Genomic DNA, 19,054 nt, shown 5'->3' on the forward strand with positions numbered 1-19,054 from the left:
GTTTAAAAAAAAAAAACTTCATACAATAAATCAAATTTTAAGTGCTAAGGCATGTTTTCATAATTCTACTAAAAATAATCAAGATCACATTTCCTTTCCACGACAATAACTAGTATTATAGATTTGAATTATCTTCAAATGAATCTAAACCTGCGCTGTATTCGACTTGTTTTGGGGCTTTATGAGTCATGGAACTTTTGCATTAATAAATTTAATTCAGCAATTTACAAATACGCATTAACTATCCATAATAAATTTGCATTCCTCAGCAAGTTTGTGTTGTTTGTCTAATCACAACAGAGATTTATAAATTAACAAGTTGAATTTAGCTATTCACAACAAAAAATGTGATAAAGTTCCATTTTTTAATAAACATATGTTGTTATTCAATTACAAGATAGGTTTATAAATTAAAAAGTCCAATTTAGTAATTTACAAGTCCAATTTAATAATTTAAAAGTCTAATATATACAAATCTAAAACTAAAGTTGAGTCTATGGACCAATTAGAAATTTGTTGAACTTGTCAAGGTCAAATGGGATTTTCCTAAGTGACTTTAAAGAGGATTTCTGTATAATTAATTTATTCATTTGGGATCGGATTTTAATTTTCTTTAAATAGAAAACCCCGAAAATGGCGTCTTACTCTTTATGTGGTGGATACTAATGGATCAACCTAACATTACCAAATTTTAATAAGATTGATAATTAGGTCTCAAAAAATCAACTTAACGACAGATATAATTCAAATAATTTTTTTTAAAATGAGTCGTAAATACCAATTTAGATAGTTGCAAACAAGAATTTTAGCTGTAAACTCGCGATAAGACTTGTTATTTGAATTCGTTGTGTATATCAAGTTTGTGGGTGATGTGGATATATTCCTAGCTATTATCGAATCATGTTTGCTTATGAATTTGACGTTTCTGTGTGGCTTTCTTATTTTGTTTTGAGGCGTGAATATAAATTAGTTGTTTGACTAATTTTCTTGTGTCTTTTTCTCACCGGTCATCATTATTATCACCGACAAGTTTCTTCCCTCTCATACCCACAAATTCATTAGTCGAGCATTAATCACTGTAAACTTTTTCATTGGTGTTCCATAAGCAAATGAAGACCACAAATTTTCCATGGTTACAAGTCTTTTTCAACAGTATGCGTGTTGTTTTCTTAAACGTTTTCAAATTTTTCTTCTATTGACACCATGCTTTTAGGGAGAAAAACTTCTTTTGTTTCTGAAAAGTTTCATGTGTTTTGAAACAAAAATTATTTCCTTTTCCTAAAAAGTTTTATATTTTTTTAAAAAATTGTTTCTTATTATTGAAAAGTTTGGCATTTTTTCAGGAAAAATATTCAATTTTGCTCTTCATTAAAACTAGAATTAATATCCATAATAAAATGCTCCATTGAATTAACGATTGGTAACAAGAAACTCAATTCCGATGAAACATAATGAGGCTAACAATAAATGAAGGAGGGGCAGGATTGGAGGGGAAAAAATCTAATACTATAGGAGTATATTTTTATCCTCTATTTAGGACTGAGTAGGAAAGAAGTACTTAGAATTATACTCCCTCCGGTCATAAATATAAGACCCATTTTGTAGTGTAATTTATACTACAAAATGGGTCTTATATTTAAGACCAGAGGGAGTAATTAGTAATAGGACCCAAGATAGTACCTCTTTAATCTCTATAAATATATATACCCCCTCGGCACCTCCCATCCAATGTATCAATCATCACATTTGACCATCTCATCCAGAACAAAGAGACGTGATTAGTTACATTTTAATGTTTAAAAAAGAAACAAACTTTTCAATTTACCTTCATTAAATGCATCATCGTTTAAAAATATAAATCCATCTCCTGTACAAACTTTTACTCAACTCATACGAAATTATAAAAAGGGTAAAGTTAGGGGAAAAAAATTGATAGTCCATCTTCCTATGCAAAGTGACTTATAAAACAAATTAAATTATGAAAGTTTTCTAGAATGTGACTCACATATGAGAATGGAGGGAGTGTTTGTATTGGATTGTATGTATATGTTTCATTATATTTTTTGGATGAAATAGAATATTTTCTTTTTAAATATTTTTAAAATTAGTAAATCCTACCAAACAATTTTATCACAAATATGCCTTCCTGTACAATATGTTTATGAGCCTAACTTCATGGCGGATCGTACTTTAATTAGGCCTTTGTCTATGTATTATAAGCCTTAGCATGGATATAATTAACTTACCTAATTTCTTTAATCTAATCAAATTAATTAAATATGTCTTATATTAAAGACCAAAGGAGTATTTCTCAGGTGCGGTGTTGCGAGTTCAGCCCTTTATGTGATACGTATATATGTGATTTTCCTTCTATTAGATGAATAATGCCAAAAAAGTTATTAAAATTTTTAACAGGTAGTTAATAATCTTATAGCCAAGCAGTATGAAAACCTTGCAGGTAGAAAGTCGCATATTCTACCCCGTTTATAATTTTACGTAAGTACGAAAGGAAAAGGTTTTCTATATAAGACCCACACAAGCAAGCTTTGTTCTGCCATGAAAACCCGTAGTTGAAGCAGAAGAGGGATACAGAACGTCTTCTATTGCTGCTTCAACATTAGTTTCTGTTCCTCCTGCTTCAAGAAAACACACCAATGAGTCCCACATCGGAAGATACTGTGCAGAATTTCACCCTTCTATTTGGACCGACCATTCCCTTCAATATGCCTCTCACTCTCACTCTCACTCTTCTGTATACATAATTTACTGCTTTAAACTTTTCTTGCTGATTCTTCTGCTTTCCTCTTTATATCCATGCTTCCTTTCTTTCTTTCTGATGAGTACATATATAATGACGGTGCATGTGTGGGAAATTAATCTTACGGCCCAGGTATTTGAATTCTTCAAATCATATTACAGTATATCTTCTCTCAATATTTTATGATCAATTAATACTGAAGCTTTGAGCTTCCCTCATGTTGGCTCACTTACATCACTTAATTTTATATTTTAACTTCTTTTTTTTTTTAATTCTGTTGCTGTTTGAGCTTAGAAGTAAATACTAGCTCCGATCATAATTATAAGACCTGGTTTGTAGATTACAAACCAGGTCTTATAATTAGGACTGGAGGTAGTATTAATTTTTAAGATCCTTTAATGATGTTATCAAGTGCTCTTATGATTACTCTTTCCATTTTTTTTTTTTTTTACATCTTGGCGCACGTTGATGGATTTTTTCTTCTGACACTATCGTTATACGGGAAGTTAATCATAGTGAAACAGTGCAACACGTCGAAACTCTGAAAGAGGAAGTGAGGAAGATGCTTGTTCCTACCAGTGAGAAGCCCTCAATCTCAAAAGTTGAATTGATTGATTCAATTCAGCGCCTGGGTCTGAGATATCATTTTGAAAGTGAAATTGCAGTAGTGTTGCAGCAAACTCACAAGCACTACGTTCAAAATGGCCAATTAATTCTTGACTCAGACCTATGCTCTCTTGCTTTGCTTTTCAGATTACTGAGGCAAGATGGATATCTCATTTCACCTGGTGTATATATATATCTGCCTCATGGTTGAGTAGAAAAATTACATCAAATGACTTAAATGATGAAATGTTTTAAAATCGTAACCATTTATTGTGAATATTTATGCCAAATCAGACGTATTTAGTAAGTTCAAAGAAGGAGAAGGAAAGTTTAGTGAAAGAGTTAGCAACGATGTGGAAGGAATGCTGAGTTTATACGAACCTGCTCATCCGAGTATTCATGGAGAAAAAATCTTAGATGAAGCATGGCTTTCACTTCCACTCAACTTCCGGCCATCATCAAGACTATTGAACCAAACACATTTCTTAGCTTGGTGAACAAGTTCATAATAGTTTAAGGCAATCTCTCCACAGGAAAATTCCAAGGTTAGAAGCTCGAAAGTATATTTCAATCTACCAATTACAACCTTCCCACAATGAAGCCTTGCTAACCTTAGCAAAATTAGATTTCATTGTCCTTCAAAATCTGCATCAGAAAGAAGTTGCAGATGTTCGCAAGTAAGTCCTTGAACCTCTTGAACCTTAGATTTTTTTCCTTTAATTGTAAGGATATCTAAATGTGGATGGACTTAAGTTGATGTGACAAGTCTTCTATGGAATAGCATTGGGCTTAATAAATTGAAACCACCCATATATTATAACATATGGAATTATCTCTTTGCGGACAGAAAAAGAAACATTATACATGTTGTGGGGGGCGTCGGCCCCATGTTTCTTGAGCCTATGACCCACCATGTTTCTTTCACGCTGCGAGGAAACTGAGAGCTTAGACTAGCTAGTGACGACGATAGATCTAAGCCTTTTAGGTTAACTTAATTACTTTCTTGCTATATATATAGAGCTAATGGATTTTGGTGGGGTTACGGATCAGGTGGTGGAACAGCTTGGATGTGCCCGGAAATCTATCATATGCGAGAGACAGGATTGTGGAATGTTACTTTCGGATTCTTGCAGTTTATTTGGAGCCTCAATACTCTTTAGGCAGATTGATACTCACCAAAGTGATAGCCGTTTTATCCCTTATTGATGATACTTATGATGCTTCTGGAACCATCGATGAGCTGACCATTTTCACTGATGCACTTGAGAGGTATATACGGTACATATCAGTGTGTACACACTGAAAATCTTGCGTTTTTTTAATGTTTGGTTCTAATATATTGTTTTTTTAATTAAATAAAAGTATTAACCGATCAATGATTGTATAAGGTGAGATATTTGCTGCTTGGATGATCTCCCAGACTACATGAAGTTACCTTACGAGGCACTGTGGAATGTTTATGATGAAATGGATCAGTGCATGAGGAAGGGAGTACAGCATTAATTACGCAATATCTGAAGTATGATCAAATGAACCAAGTCACAGTTTAAGGACTTGGTTACAATCGAGTCAAAAATCAAAATACTAATTTTCCCAATAAACAATTTAGAAAATTAAAGTTCTTAGTTATATACAATTATATTTAGTCACCTAAAGAGTGACGATGTAAGTTGATGGCAGATGAAGAAGGCGGCGAGAGCCTTCATGAGAGGGGCCAAATGGTTCAATGAAAACTACGTGCCAACAACAGAACAGTACCTTGAGACAGCAGTGATAACTTCTTGTTATTCATTGCTCTCAACAGTATCTTTCTTTGGGTTGGGACATCTTGCCACTGAGGACATGTTCAAATGGGTTACAAGTCAGCCGAAGCTTGTCAAAGTTTCTTCCCTTATTTGCAGAGCCATGGACGACATTGTCTCTAGTGAGATACTTAATTATATGACATATACATAATTAAAATGAAGATCATTTAATTTGGTGATTTTGAAACCTTTTAATTTGTGTGCGTACAGTTTGACAGAAAAGAGGGCACGTTGTGTCTGTTCTTGACTGCTATATGAAGGAACATGGTGTGACAAGGCACGAAGCCATTGAAGAGTTTCGTAGGGTTGTTAGTAATGCGTGGAAGAATATGAATGAAGAACTCCTTAGACCTTTGGGAGTGGACAGGCCCTTTCTAATGCCCACCTCTGAACTTAGCTCGTGTTATGGACGGGCTTTGCAAAGAACAAGATAATTACACTCATGCTAAAGGCATCATGAAGAATTCCATTACAGATTTGTTGGTGGATCCTGTGCCTATAGGAGCAGCAACCTCGTTTTTCTCATACATTTATACTATTTCTAGTCTTTAATATAAGATCTAGTTAACTAGTTAGATCTTATATTAAGCACTGGAGGTAGTAGTTTACAGTCTCCTTACTTAGACAAATTGTTGAAGTAGTATTAGATGTTGGGTAACAAAAAAATTGGGATAGCTACTATCGTAAGTCTATATATAAAGGATTATGGCTTGGGAGTAATATAGAGGCTGGATCCTCACCTAGAGAAAGGTTCCCTTCTCATTTGTCAATGTTGGTGTTAGTTCACCTTTTAAACAAGGGTTTAATTTTTTCTATGTTCGTCACTTTTAGAGGGTTGATTGTTATTTGTATTGCTTGATCTTAGCATGTTATTAATAAAAAAAGATATGTTCTTTTTTCCTCTTATCTCATGTGATTAACACACATGAGCCAATAGGAAGGACAAAGAATAAAATTAATCTGTACTAGCTCCCTGCCATTTTTAATATATATAAGAGCTATTTAATTAATTGAAATAGATTAAGAAACTCACATAAGTTAGTGGATCAGAACAAATTATCTACGTGTAACATTATATTATGCATTAATTTATAAGTTAGTAAATTAGTTGGAAAAAATGATAAGTATGAAAGATAAAGTAAAATGATACCTATATTCAACACCAATTTACCTCCTAGCTAACTCATATATTTGATACTTTTGGATAATTCTTTTGTCCAAATCTTCTTGAGGTCTTGATGCCCTACTTTAATTTATAATACTATCATGTGATTTTGTGCCTTACCCTTTCTTATTGTAAGAAAAGAAAAAACAGACAAGAAGAAGAATTAAACTTGACGGCACTGACATTTTCTATGGGCAACAAAATCGGAGAAAAGCTAATAATGAAATATTTTAAAAAAAATCACTGCCACTTATTAATTTATGCTAATAGCTTCTATGCTTCAGGCAAATAATTGTCGGTTTCAGTCATTCTTAACTTCAATTAGTTATATTAACTTAACCTCTTACAATTAGTTATATTAACTTAACCCCTTAGTTTGATTAACTTAACCGCGCTTCACTTATTCTTAATAATTGTGCGATTCAATTTAAAACGATGAAAATGACAGAAACTGCGTGGGTGAGGTTTAAGTGCGTTTTCCCATCATCGTGATATACTTCTCTGATTCTACATGTTTAACAAAGACCAAAAAAAAAAATTCAACTTTATTAACTCTCATTTAAAATTCAACAACTCTCTAACTTTATCTATATTTAATATACATTATACCTTATATAAACAAAGTGAATAAATAACAAATAAGGGGTAAATTATACATTCATACAAAAAATTTCTCTCAGTGTCCTATAAATAAAACTAAAAAATGTCTTTTCTCCCTGCCCTATAAATAAAACAAGAGGAGTATCTAAATCATCGTCCCAACCTAATTTATATGATTTAAATTTGAAAATTTTAATTAGTTAACTTTTTTTTAAGAAAATGAAATGTTACATTTTGATAAGTGATTGTTAAAAAATAAAATTTATTTATTTTGAATTTTATGATTATTAAAAATGTACAAATAATAATATGGAGGACAAAGAGTTATCCATTGGCATTGTTAACTAATTTCTATTGGAAGTACGAGGACAACCAAACGTATCCCAACTATACTAGCTTTTGATTGAAAAAATAAAATAAAATAATTTTAATAGTCATTAAGTGACTTTTAATGATAAAAAGATTAATTTAGATTTTTTTTGTGCATGAAAAAACAAACTGTGTGTTTATGTTTTTTCACATTAATACCTGGAAAAATCACTATAAGCCTAAAAAAAAATATTTATCAAAAAGTTCCTATAGCAATTAAATAGCATAAATCATGTTGTCATTTGGTACTGGAAACATATCATTCTCTTGTTATAAAATTTTTTAATAATGACAATTTTTTTTTCTGAATCACATAATGGTTTTTCTTTTTTTTTTTAAAGAGGAAATTTTGTTTATGCATTGAAAATAGTCCCCCCACCCCCCACCCCACCCCAAAAATGGCCTTTCGTGGCTTCAACTTACTCTAGACTACAAAGCTCCGAGACAAGATATAACTAATTCAGATAACTTTTTTTTAAAAGAAGTATTTTGGGCCAGAAACGATTATAACGTGTGCTTCAAATAGGAAGGATCTCGGCCCGACAATATCCTATCATGGATTAGTTAAAATTGCTGGGGCCCATTTTGTTGGCCCTCGCAAAAGCCCATTTAGTGTGGCACATCCTCCTTTGGTAATTCCGATGGATACGCAAACACAATATTTTATGTCGGGAGAGGGATCTTTTCACTTCTTTTTCCTTTCATTTTCCTTCACGTTTTATCTTGATCACAAGGTTACAATTTTCAGGCTTTGTTAATTAGCCCTCACGCTAATTTATGATGAAAATAAAACGAGGAACAATATATTTAACATAAATAATAAATTGAAAGAAATTAAAATAGTAAAAGAATAATTTTAAGAAAAAAACTTAGGTCAAATTACTGATCCATTATGTCAAATTTTCTAATCATACATGATCATATGTCTTTTTTTATTTTATATGAATTTATAATTAAATATTATTAAATATTAATATTTTCAAAATAGGAATCACAACTTGAGGTAATAAACATGAGGAACTTCATATAAGTATTGCCCCAATTTTAATATGCCATTTGTTTCCTAAACATGAAATATTAAATACTTATATAACTTATCACCCAAAAAAATTTTTTATATAACTACTTGTGTAGAAAGAATATACACACTTCATTATATTTCATGAGGTCTCATTTAAAATTGTTATGCTATTTCATTTTTTTTCAGTTAAATTTTATTTGATTAAGTCGTTTTTCAATTAAATTGTTTGAATGAAATTGATGCTGAACACAAGTTTTTAGACAAGTGTTAATCGCTTAAAGAACAACTTAATGGAAGAGAAATGGATAATTTTTCACACATATATTGTCTTCCTTCAATAATCAGTCTAAAATAAAAAAACTAATTCACATCCTTAGTATAAAAGTTAGATAATAACTCATAAAAATAAAAATTAATTAAGTTAGTAATTATAATAAATGTGTTTTTTTAGAATGCGCTTTCCAATCCTACGCATTTAACTACTCCTTTGAGTCAGAACAAATTTTATATTTATCTCTTATATTTATGACAGGAGGCAGTAAGAAAAATAAAATGATGTGTGCCCACCCATTTCTTTTAACTTTTTCACTAGTGACCCGCCATTTATAAATTGTGAGAAACGTGCATGGATTCTAATTCCCCAGGTGAGAGGAGCAAATTAATTGAGAAGAATAATTTAATGAATTGATCTTTGACTTTTCCTATAAATACCCACACATACCCTACACTGTGGCTACAGCCAACCTCAAGGTCGAAATATAGTACGAAAAACCTTGTCTTCCTTTCTAAGGATATAGACTCACGAGATGTCTATCGTTGCTGCTTCAACGACCCTTGTTCCTTCTTCATCAGCCCATTTGCGTCGACATCTTGCAGATTATCATCCTACTCTTTGGAAGGATTATTTCCTTCAATCTGCTTCCCAATCTTTGGTATATACTTGAAGCTCTCTCTCTCTCTCTATATGTATATATATACTTCTTGTTATCTTGGTTTACTTGATAACGATGAGTTGCTTAAAAACTGTGCAGGAAGTTGATGAAGAAATGGGGAAACAAGTTGAAACAGTGAAAGAAGAAGCGGGGAAGATGCTCATATCTACAAGGATGGAGAAGCCCTCAACCAAAGTACTCGAACTGATTGATTCAATTCAACGTTTGGGCTTGTCGTACCTTTTTTAACGTGAGATCGATGACCTACTGCAGCAAATTCACAACACTTACGTGCAAAATAATGAAATTGTAACTCATACTGAAGATCTCCATTCTCTCGCTCTACTCTTTAAGCTACTGAGGCAAGAAGGGTATCCCATTTCACCTGGTATGTGTGTGTGTATATTTGCTATACTATGAGTTTAATTTGCTTCCTTCAATATGTTTTATTAATAACTAAAGATATAAACATATATTTCATTACCATGTATAAGATATGTTCAACAAAGTTCAAGGATGAGCAAGGAAGCTTCAGTGAAAAGATAGCATCAGATGTTGAAGGGATGTTGAGTTTGTACGAAGCTGCGCATCTCAGTGTTCATGGAGAGGACATTTTAGACGAAGCGCTTGCTTTTACTTTCAATCGTCTTCATCGCTCCATCACCACCATTGAATCAAACCCTTTTCTCGCAGCAAAACTCCGCCATAGCTTAAAGCAGTGTCCTTACAGCTGGGGATTGCCAAGGCTAGAGGCACGAAAGTACATTTCCATATACCACTTGAATCCCTCCTGTAATCAAGTTCTTCTGAAGCTGGCGAAATTAGATTTCGATATGTTCCAAAAACTGCATCAGAAGGAGTTCGGCAATCTCTGCAAGTGAGTTCTCGAGCCTCTTCGGATAAAATAATTAGTTTGTCACTTTGAGAAAAATGTTATATTGATTATGAAAATGCAAGAAACTTCGCTTTAATAATTCTTTGGTATCTACGTACGTTTAGGTGGTATAACAAATTGGATGTGCAAAGAAATCTTTCATATGCAAGAAACAGGATCGTCGAACTATGCTTTTGGATTCTTACGGTTTATTTTGAGCCTCAGTACTCTAAAGCTAGAAGCATAATGACCAAAGTGATTGCCCTACTATCCATCATTGATGATACATTCGATGCGTATGGAACTATCGATGAACTAGAACTCCTCAACGAGGCAATCCAGAGGTTTATATCAGTTCTGATCTGAATTCTCGAGTTTTGATCTATCTGTTTAGAAGAAATCAGTGTGTGTGTGTATATATATATATCTCACCATCTCTTTTTCTGGTTTTCCTGCTGTTGAATTAATGCTGGCATATTCGTTGCTTGGACAATCTCCTAGAATATATCAAATTATTTTACAAGGAACTGTTGAACGTTTTCCAAGAAATAGATGAAGATATGGGGAAAGAAGGAAGATCATACAGTGTTTACTATTCCAAACAAGAGGTATATATATATATTATACATATGAATGACTTTGTTCTTTTAACCATCATCAATTCCGCAACTTTTTGAAACTATAAACGAACCAGATGTGACCGTCGATATCAAATATACTGTAATTTCGTTGATGAAAGTTTAAAAAGGCAGTGGAAGCCTACATGACAGAAGCAAGATGGTTAAATAAGAAGCATATTCGGACAACAGAGGAGTACATGAACGTATCGACAGTATCAACTTGTTATCCAGCTCTTTCCGCTGCTTCTTTCATCGGCATGGGAGACATAGCCTCCGAGGATGTCTTCAAGTGGGCCCAAACTCACCCTAAAGTCATTAAAGCTTCTGCACTTATTTGCAGACTCATGGATGACATTGTCTCTGGTGAGGTAACTACACATATACACACATTAATTCTTTCGAACTAGAAATTAAGGTGAAGATTTGGTGCTTAATATAGTTATTGATGTAGTTTGAGAAGAAAAGAGAGCACATTGCGTCACTGATAGAATGCTACATGAAGGATTATGGAGTGTCAAAGGAGGAAGCCATTGGTGAACTTGAGAAGAAGATCGGGAGTGCGTGGGAGGATATTAATGAAGAGTGTCTGAGACCAAATATTAGCCAAGGGATGCCAAAGCCCATTCTGATGCGAGTTCTGAACGTGACTCGTTTCATGAATGTCATGTACAAGGATGTCGATAACTTCACGCATTCTGGAGGACTCATGAAGGATTCTATTCAACTTGTGATCCTTGACCCTGTGCCATAAATATGATCATTATCTTATATATATATTAGTGTTTCCTTAATTCGTTGCCTGGTTTTACTCAGGAGTATCATGAAAAATTCAACGTGTGGCATATTTTATATATATATATATATGGGGTGTTTTTGTTTACTTCAAGGGTGAAATGTATCTTCCCGTGTCCTTTGGGAATAAGCTTGTTTTTGTGTTTTTGATTGAAGATGATGAGTGAGAAAGAGAATGAGCGAGAGAAGAGGTAAGAGAGAATGGGTGGAAATGAAAGACGAGAGATTCATGTAATTAATTGTAGGTAAAAATAAAAATATGCATTAAATTTTTGGACAAATGCTAATCATAATTTTTATATAGGACCAAGCATATCTACAGAAGAGTATGTTGCCTTTATATGAGCAAGGGAGTTCCCCCCCCCCCCCAATCTTAGACAAACAAACGGCATTAAATATTTTTTATTTTTCTTAGAGCAACGCCGCAGCTGTAAGTTGAGTATAAGTCGGATCAAAATCAAAGTGCTTCGAAGAGAATATGATATTTGTGAGTAAAATTTTAGTTGGGAACGAAGAGGAGGGAAGGGAGGTAAGTGGAGGAAAACAAAATTTTGATGTTTATTTATTAGTAAAATCAAGGGAAAATTAATCTTTTGGTCCTCTAACTTTTAACTCATTTTTAATTCAGTCCTTCAACTATAACTAGACACGACTCCTGAACTTTAATTCAGTTATGACTCAATCCCTTAACTTTTCACATTTAATAATTTAATCCTTTTTCATATATAAATTATGTTGAGTCATCAATTAATTATCTGATGTGGCAAAAATATTATTTAAAAGTATTAAAAATGGCAATTAGAGCTTCTAGCGTAGAAAAAAAAAAGCATAAGCTTTCTTCTTTGTTCTTCACCCGCTCTGGCAAGGCCACGCCGGCGAAATTCAAAAAGGCTGTAGTGTGAACCAAATGGTGAACTCTGCATGCTGCTACTCCTATTTCAATGTTGCAGCAAGTAAGATGGTGAACTCCACGTTTTCTCCCAGAAAATTTGCAAGTTGGAATAACAGATGCAATAAGAATGGATGTGGAAAAACAAGTAAATAGAAGTTTGGTGGACCAAAGATAGAGATTACCGGAAACCACAGCAATTTTATGCCATATATGAGACTCCATTTGAACTATGCTTCTCTAACCTGGTCTCCAAATGTCAGCAGTGACAGATGTAAAGGTGCCCAGGTGCTTTCAGTTCTGTAATTGATTCAACTTCAAGGATACAATTCGATAGTGCTAATTTATATTGGAATTGGACAGTGTACTTGTCATAGGGCCTGCGCTGCACACGGTGTGGCTGACTTTTTGATTCACACTGTATCCTTTTTGAATTTTCCCGGTGTGGCCTCGCCGGAGTTGTTGAAGAAGAAAGCTGATGCTTTTTTCCCCCCATGCCGGAAGCTCTAATTGCAACTTTTAATACTTTTAAATAATTATTTTTGTCACATCAGATAATTAATTGATGACTCAACATAATATATATATATATATGAAAAAGGATTAAGTTATTAAATGTGAAAAGTTGAGAGACTAAGTCATGACCGAGTTGAAAGTTCAGGGACTGAGTCACATTGTGTCAAAATTAGAGAGGACTGAGTTAAAAATGAGTTAAAAGTTAGAAGATCAAAAGATTAATTTTTCCTAAAATTAATCTCTTAATCCTGATACTTTTAACTTGGTAGTCCTCAAGTTTAATCTCAAGTTTGACTTCAGTACTTAAAATTGCTAAAACTAAGTCTCATCCATGTGGCAAAAAATAGAGCTGAGGTGGCATCTTAATAAGCTCCAAATCATTCTTATTTGGAAAGGGGAAAGAGAGAGAAAGTGAGGAAGAAAGATGAGAAGAGAGGTGACGGATGAGGAAGGTGGGCATGAGTTGCAGCAGATTTTTTATTTTTCTAAAGAGGACCCCGAAACAACTGTTCCTGGAGCCTCATCTCTTTTGCAAATTAAATTCTCCCACGCACACCTTCCTCCTTCCACCAAACCCTAACGCCTCCTTCCCCTAGTGGGCAATGTCACTTGGCCACCTCATTTCCAGAACGGAAGATCCATTTCAACCACCTCTCATAATCTGATTTCTTTGAAGCCAAATAAAGCTGATGAAAAAGTTTCATACTGTGGGACATGAAGAGCGTTCCATCAAATAACATTCAAAAGCCGAACAATATTACAGAATCTAACTTGCTGGACTACTTAGTCCAGCTTCCTCAGCCACGGCGTCTCTTCTCCTCTTCCTTACTCTATTTTCTGTCGCGTAGATGAGTTCTCAAGGACTGAGTCAGTTTTAGCGATTTTAAGGGCTGAGTCGTAACATATTAAAACTGAAAGCATTAAATTGTAACAAGTCAAACTTGAGAAATTGAATCGCGGCCGAGCTAAAAGTATAAGAGTTGAAAGATTAATTTTCCCTTATTTATTTGATTTGGTTGGAAGTGGAAAAGAAAATCATAGCACATTTTATTTTGGTCCTAAATATATAAGATTCCAATCCACTTCGTCTCTTATATTATATATTTTTTAAAGGTAGTCTTTCTAATAATAGTAATTCCAGCTAATAGACTTGATTAGTAAGGATATTTTAGGAAAGACAAAACACATTTATTATAAATAACTAATTTAACTTATTTTTTTAATCTGCTCAAATTAGGATCGAAGTTAGTATTAATTAATTAGATTGGTACGCAGTCTTCTTAATTAGTTGTGATCTGATGGTCGACAGCGGTAAAAAGAAAAGGATGGTCAAAGGATAATTATGTATAATATTAAATAAAAATCAACTACAAGCCGGCTCATTTTCACCTCCATAATGGCTCCTCACTCAGAATAATGTTCTATGAATAGTAGTGGTTTAATTTTGGGCTACGTGCATTTTTAATTTTGCGTATGGCATGTTTTCCAGATACTTCTCCTAGAGTGTAAAGATGGGAGTTTCAAAATTTGAAGTTTCTTCCCCCTCAATCCTTTCTCTCTCTATCATTTCAAAATCTGCAAGATTTCTTTCTCATGCTTGTTCGGCTTCCTCCTTCTTAAGTTATATCCAATATTTTAAAATATAATAATCAGATAAAAAAAATTGTTGTAAATATAAGTGGGTGTGTTAAAAGTGAAATCCCACATTACTCAAGAGAGAGGAAGCTAAAGTATATATATACTGTCTTATATTATTGGGCTAGTGAATGGGTCTAGAGGAGAAGTAGGATCTCACGCATATGACAACGGCTCACCAGAGGAAATGCAGTTGAAAACTAATGATTCCCCTCCTGTGCATGAGTTAAGACAACATTATACACCTCTTACAAAAACCTTTATTTTATCAGTTTATTTTTTGAATTAGTCAGAGGTTACTGAATTTTTGGAAAGTTTTATTCCTCATTAAACCAAGATTATCCTTTTATTAATCCTTAAATCGTTTTTCATGAATTAATGCTTGCCAACATCTAAATTCAATTTTGGAATGTATCTAACGTTCATAACCGAAAGTGTAAATATAGTTTATTGTGCCAACATCTGAAACTGATGATTTAATTGTGTTTATTGTCACAAGTGTGGTGCCCAACATTCCGATATTCCGTGGCCTATATAAAGGGGTTCAAGATGGTGTGTTCAACACACTACTTTTGAGCCTTTGAGCATTCGTCTTCTCCTTTGCATTTCTCTTCTTCTCCTCTCTCTGTTGCTGGGTTATATTTCTATTTTTGCTTTTATGTCACCCTATTTGCTGCAAGAAAAGTTTGTTTAATCCTGGGCAGTGCTACATCCATATTTACCTATGGTGACGGAATAACTCTTAAGGACAATATCTACTGGCATGACTCAAACCAGATTGATATGTAGCTCCAGTTTTCTCAACAAAAATAATATTAGAAATATATATATATATATGATGATATAAATATGAGAAGTAAATATAAAATTACTAGATATATTTTTAAAGTTGGAATTAATATTAGCAGTTTTAAATTAAAATTAATACATGTAGAAATTACTTGAATTTTAATACAATTAAAATATTAATATTTAAATATTTCAATTTTTATAATAATTTTTATCTTTAAAAATATAACAATATCACAATATAACTATTTTTGATGTAGTAATATAAATATTTTTACTTACCTTTTATAATATAGTAAATTTTTCAGATTTTGTTAAATTTGTAAATCTTTTAGATTTGTGTCAATTTTTACATAAAGATAATAATTTTGTCTTGTAATTAATTTAATATTTTTCTCCAAAACTAACATTAATTGACAGAGCATGTTGTAAATTGACGATTGAACCAAGCAAGCTCATCACCTAAGACAAATGACAGAGTATGTTGGTTCGATGCAGTGTGACGATGTTAATTAGAAATTAGCAGAGGGGGTTGTTCAATGCTACGGGGGAGAGAAGGAAGAAGTCACTGAGCCAAGTAGGCTGTTAATTAGCATAATTCCTCGTAAATGGTGGAACGTTGTAATCAAAGTGAGTCAACAACATCTACCTATCTATCTAAAAACAATATACTACCTCCAGTCCTAAAGGCAAAAGATACTCCTTCGATCCTTAATATAAAACCTAATTTTTGAGTTGGTTTTGATCCTAAATATAAGATTCATTTATCATATTTATCAATTTTCTCTAAATTACCCCTATAGATACTCCTTCAACCATAATCAAGTAGAAGAGGGAGGGGGTATTAAGAAAGATGATTATGGTATTTTAGGAAAAATGTGTCACTTTTCTTATAATTAACTCACTTATCTAACTTCTTTAATCTAATCAAATTAGTTAAATGGGTCTTATATTAAGGACCAGAGGAGTAGTTAATTAATTTGAATATATTAAGAAAATAAGTTAAATAAGTTATTTGTAATAAATAAGTGTTGTTTTTTTTAAAATATCCTTACTAGTGAATTGTATTAGTTAGAACTACTATTATTAGAATGATTACTTTATGAAAAAAATAAATAAATATGAGAGGCAAAGTGGATTGGGGTCTTATATTTGAGACTAAAATAAAAGTCAAATGAGGTCTTATGTTAAGGATAGGAGGTAGTATAAACACACACATATAATCACAAACCCTTGAGCACTTGATGTCCCTTTCACCTGATGGTTGCCTCATCACAGGCCACCGTTCCTTTGTTTGATCCTAGGGCAGTAAGCAGTGCTCTTTTCTGATGCAGACGCTTCATTTAGCAGATTTCAACTTCCCAATAGCACCTTTTCTCTCTTCTCCCACCATTCACTGAGAGATGTGTGTTGTAGAAATCAATAAAAATGGAAACTCTTTTCGTTTTTGGTGGCCATATTTTGAACGAAGCATGTATAGAATATTATAGCAAACGAGTTTGATGAGTCTGGGTTTAATGAGTGAAGCAACTCACCAACCCCATCCTCTGGTTCCTTCTCTACCTAACTTCTCTCTGCAATTATTGGACCCCATCAAACTTTTGCTCATCAGTTTCTCCTTTTCTAAATTTCCCAAGTGTGCCATATCCAACGTCTCTTGTTATTTACTGCAAACCATTGCATGTATTGCTGTTCCTGCAATTCATTTATAGGGGAATCATCCTCAAAATTTGGCATCAAATTAATGCGCATGCACTAGATACAACCAACAGCCAGTTGTAATGGCCTAATTACTGCTGCATTTGGTATTTGTAAATGGAAAGAGGACAACGCACGGATTTGGTAAATAAATAACAGATAAGATCATTCTGTTTGCCTACCTTTTCAACCATCATTTTTTGCTTCATGTTTTGTCTTTTCTTTATTTTAGTTCTGCTCTAACAAGTCCTTAGAGATTGTCACCGGATATGGACTCCTTCACTTCTTCTGCTTGGTGAATCGTCTTCTTTTTTCTTTTTCCTCTTCATTCTTGACTTTTTACTCTCTCCTTTACGTGTTTCCCATTGTCTATCCCCACTCCTCTTCCCCCCCCCCCCCAAATTCTTCCTCAATATCACGGGCAACACAGATACCTATTGAGCCATGAGGTAGCTTTATTGATATATTTTAGATTGTAAGACTTGTTATTCATTTATTTGAATTTGATATGTTGTGTGCCCAGTTTGATGGTGATATGGATACACTACTTAAAAATCAAATGAGCTATTATATTAAGAATCGAGAGGTAGTATCATGTTTGTTTATGCACTGAGGTTTGTTTGTGGTTTTCTTTAATTTTGATTAAGGCATGAATATAAACGTACTACGTTAGATAATCTCGTCTAATACTACGACTAATCTTTACGGGTGCTGATCAGTAGTCACGTGGCTTTAGGCTTTGCAACAAGCAAAGTCCAAAAGCGTCACGATAATATATACTCCAAATTATCTCTTTCAATTTTTAATATAAAAACTAGTTTGATTTTTAATTTATTTCTAAATATAATACCATACCTCAATCTACTTTATCTCTCATATTTTTTTTTCAAAGTAGTCCTTGTAGTGGTTGCACATGTTAAATATTCAATCAAATGATAGTTCTAATACATATAATTAGTAAGGGTATTTTAGAGAAGATAATACCTATTTATTACAAATAAATAACTTAACAAATTTTCTTGATCTAGAATTCGATTATCTGTCCAATGCTGTGCACAGTTTCTTCTTTGGACCAACAATAATGTTGTGCCTAGTTGAACAATGAAAATGCGGCCAATGGGATAATAAAATTTGCATATGCCTCATCAACAGAAATTTGATGTGTGATTCCATGCATATAAAAAAAATGCATGGTCTCGAAATACTCCACGTGTTTAATATCAGAGAATTTTGGGAATAATTATAGTGGTCCATGTATTTCTCTTACACGTTTGATTCGTCGCTTTTGGTCCACTTTTTTTTTTTTTATAAAAATTATCCTACTAAGGTTTGAAATAAATCAAAATGTGAAAATAAAGGGTTAGAAAAAAGAAAAGAATGAATGCATTTTTTTGTAATATGAAATAACCATGAATTAATATTAATCTTGTATATATAAAGGTGATAAAAAATTAAACAATTCGAATTTTTTTGGAATATTAAATAATCATTTCCCAAATCTATTGCTATGAAACTGAACATGGTTTTACTACTTGATTTAATTAGGAGTTGGAACATGGACGTATCCGTCTGTTAATGACGAATAGATAAGCTTGATCACACTTACTAATTTACGGCAAAAGGTTCTGCTGGAGACTAACAATTAAGCCCTTAGCTTGATCAACTTAATCGCGCTTCAATCTTATCCTGAATTGGAAAATTATTCCCTGACATAAATGAAAGTATTTTAATTTCTCAACGATTTCACAAAGAGCTACAATTTAATTAAAGGTAGTACACGTAACTTCCAAAATTTTCTGCCCATCCTTTTTTTCCATAAGTAGACTCGATGAATGAAATGCTCTATAAATTGATTCAACACATATCAGGAGCTTTTCATCAAACACCTTACGTTCCAAAACTAGAAGCCATGTCTGTTGCAGCATCTCATCGTGACAACACAAGAAGATGTGCCAATTTTACTGCAAACAAACATTTGGGGCAAT

At 33.1% G+C, this 19,054-nt stretch overlaps 1 protein-coding gene and 1 long non-coding RNA gene across 2 annotated transcripts; both read left to right on the forward strand.

The window, feature by feature from the left end:
• Nucleotides 1-3,904: 3,904 nt before the first annotated feature.
• Nucleotides 3,905-4,847, forward strand: LOC114762447 (uncharacterized). The gene is made up of 3 exons (XR_003742249.1): nucleotides 3,905-4,041; nucleotides 4,415-4,633; nucleotides 4,753-4,847. It is a non-coding gene; the product is annotated as an uncharacterized LOC114762447 (long non-coding RNA).
• Nucleotides 4,848-9,130: 4,283 nt separating this feature from the next.
• LOC114762406 ((-)-germacrene D synthase-like) lies at nucleotides 9,131-11,501 on the forward strand. The gene is made up of 6 exons (XM_028951880.1): nucleotides 9,131-9,256; nucleotides 9,356-9,451; nucleotides 9,751-10,133; nucleotides 10,256-10,484; nucleotides 10,879-11,118; nucleotides 11,202-11,501. Exons 1-6 carry the CDS (start codon nucleotides 9,131-9,133, stop codon nucleotides 11,499-11,501), a joined length of 1,374 nt encoding a protein of 457 aa, XP_028807713.1.
• The last annotated feature ends 7,553 nt before the right edge of the window (nucleotides 11,502-19,054 follow it).

This window comes from Neltuma alba, unplaced genomic scaffold (assembly GCF_004799145.2).
Source record: "Neltuma alba isolate B1F8T4 unplaced genomic scaffold, ASM479914v2 tig00011214_pilon, whole genome shotgun sequence".
NCBI classification, from domain to species: domain Eukaryota; kingdom Viridiplantae; phylum Streptophyta; class Magnoliopsida; order Fabales; family Fabaceae; genus Neltuma; species Neltuma alba.

Excerpts from the sequence above, each read along its gene's own strand:
- LOC114762406 (XM_028951880.1), top strand. The coding sequence starts at position 9,131 with ATGTCTATCGTTGCTGCTTCAACGACCCTTGTTCCTTCTTCATCAGCC. Across the intron at positions 10,134-10,255 it reads GAGTTCGGCAATCTCTGCAA|GTGGTATAACAAATTGGATG; the intron begins GTGAGTTCTCGA and ends ACGTACGTTTAG. Across the intron at positions 10,485-10,878 it reads CAATCCAGAGGTTTATATCA|GCAGTGGAAGCCTACATGAC; the intron begins GTTCTGATCTGA and ends AAGTTTAAAAAG.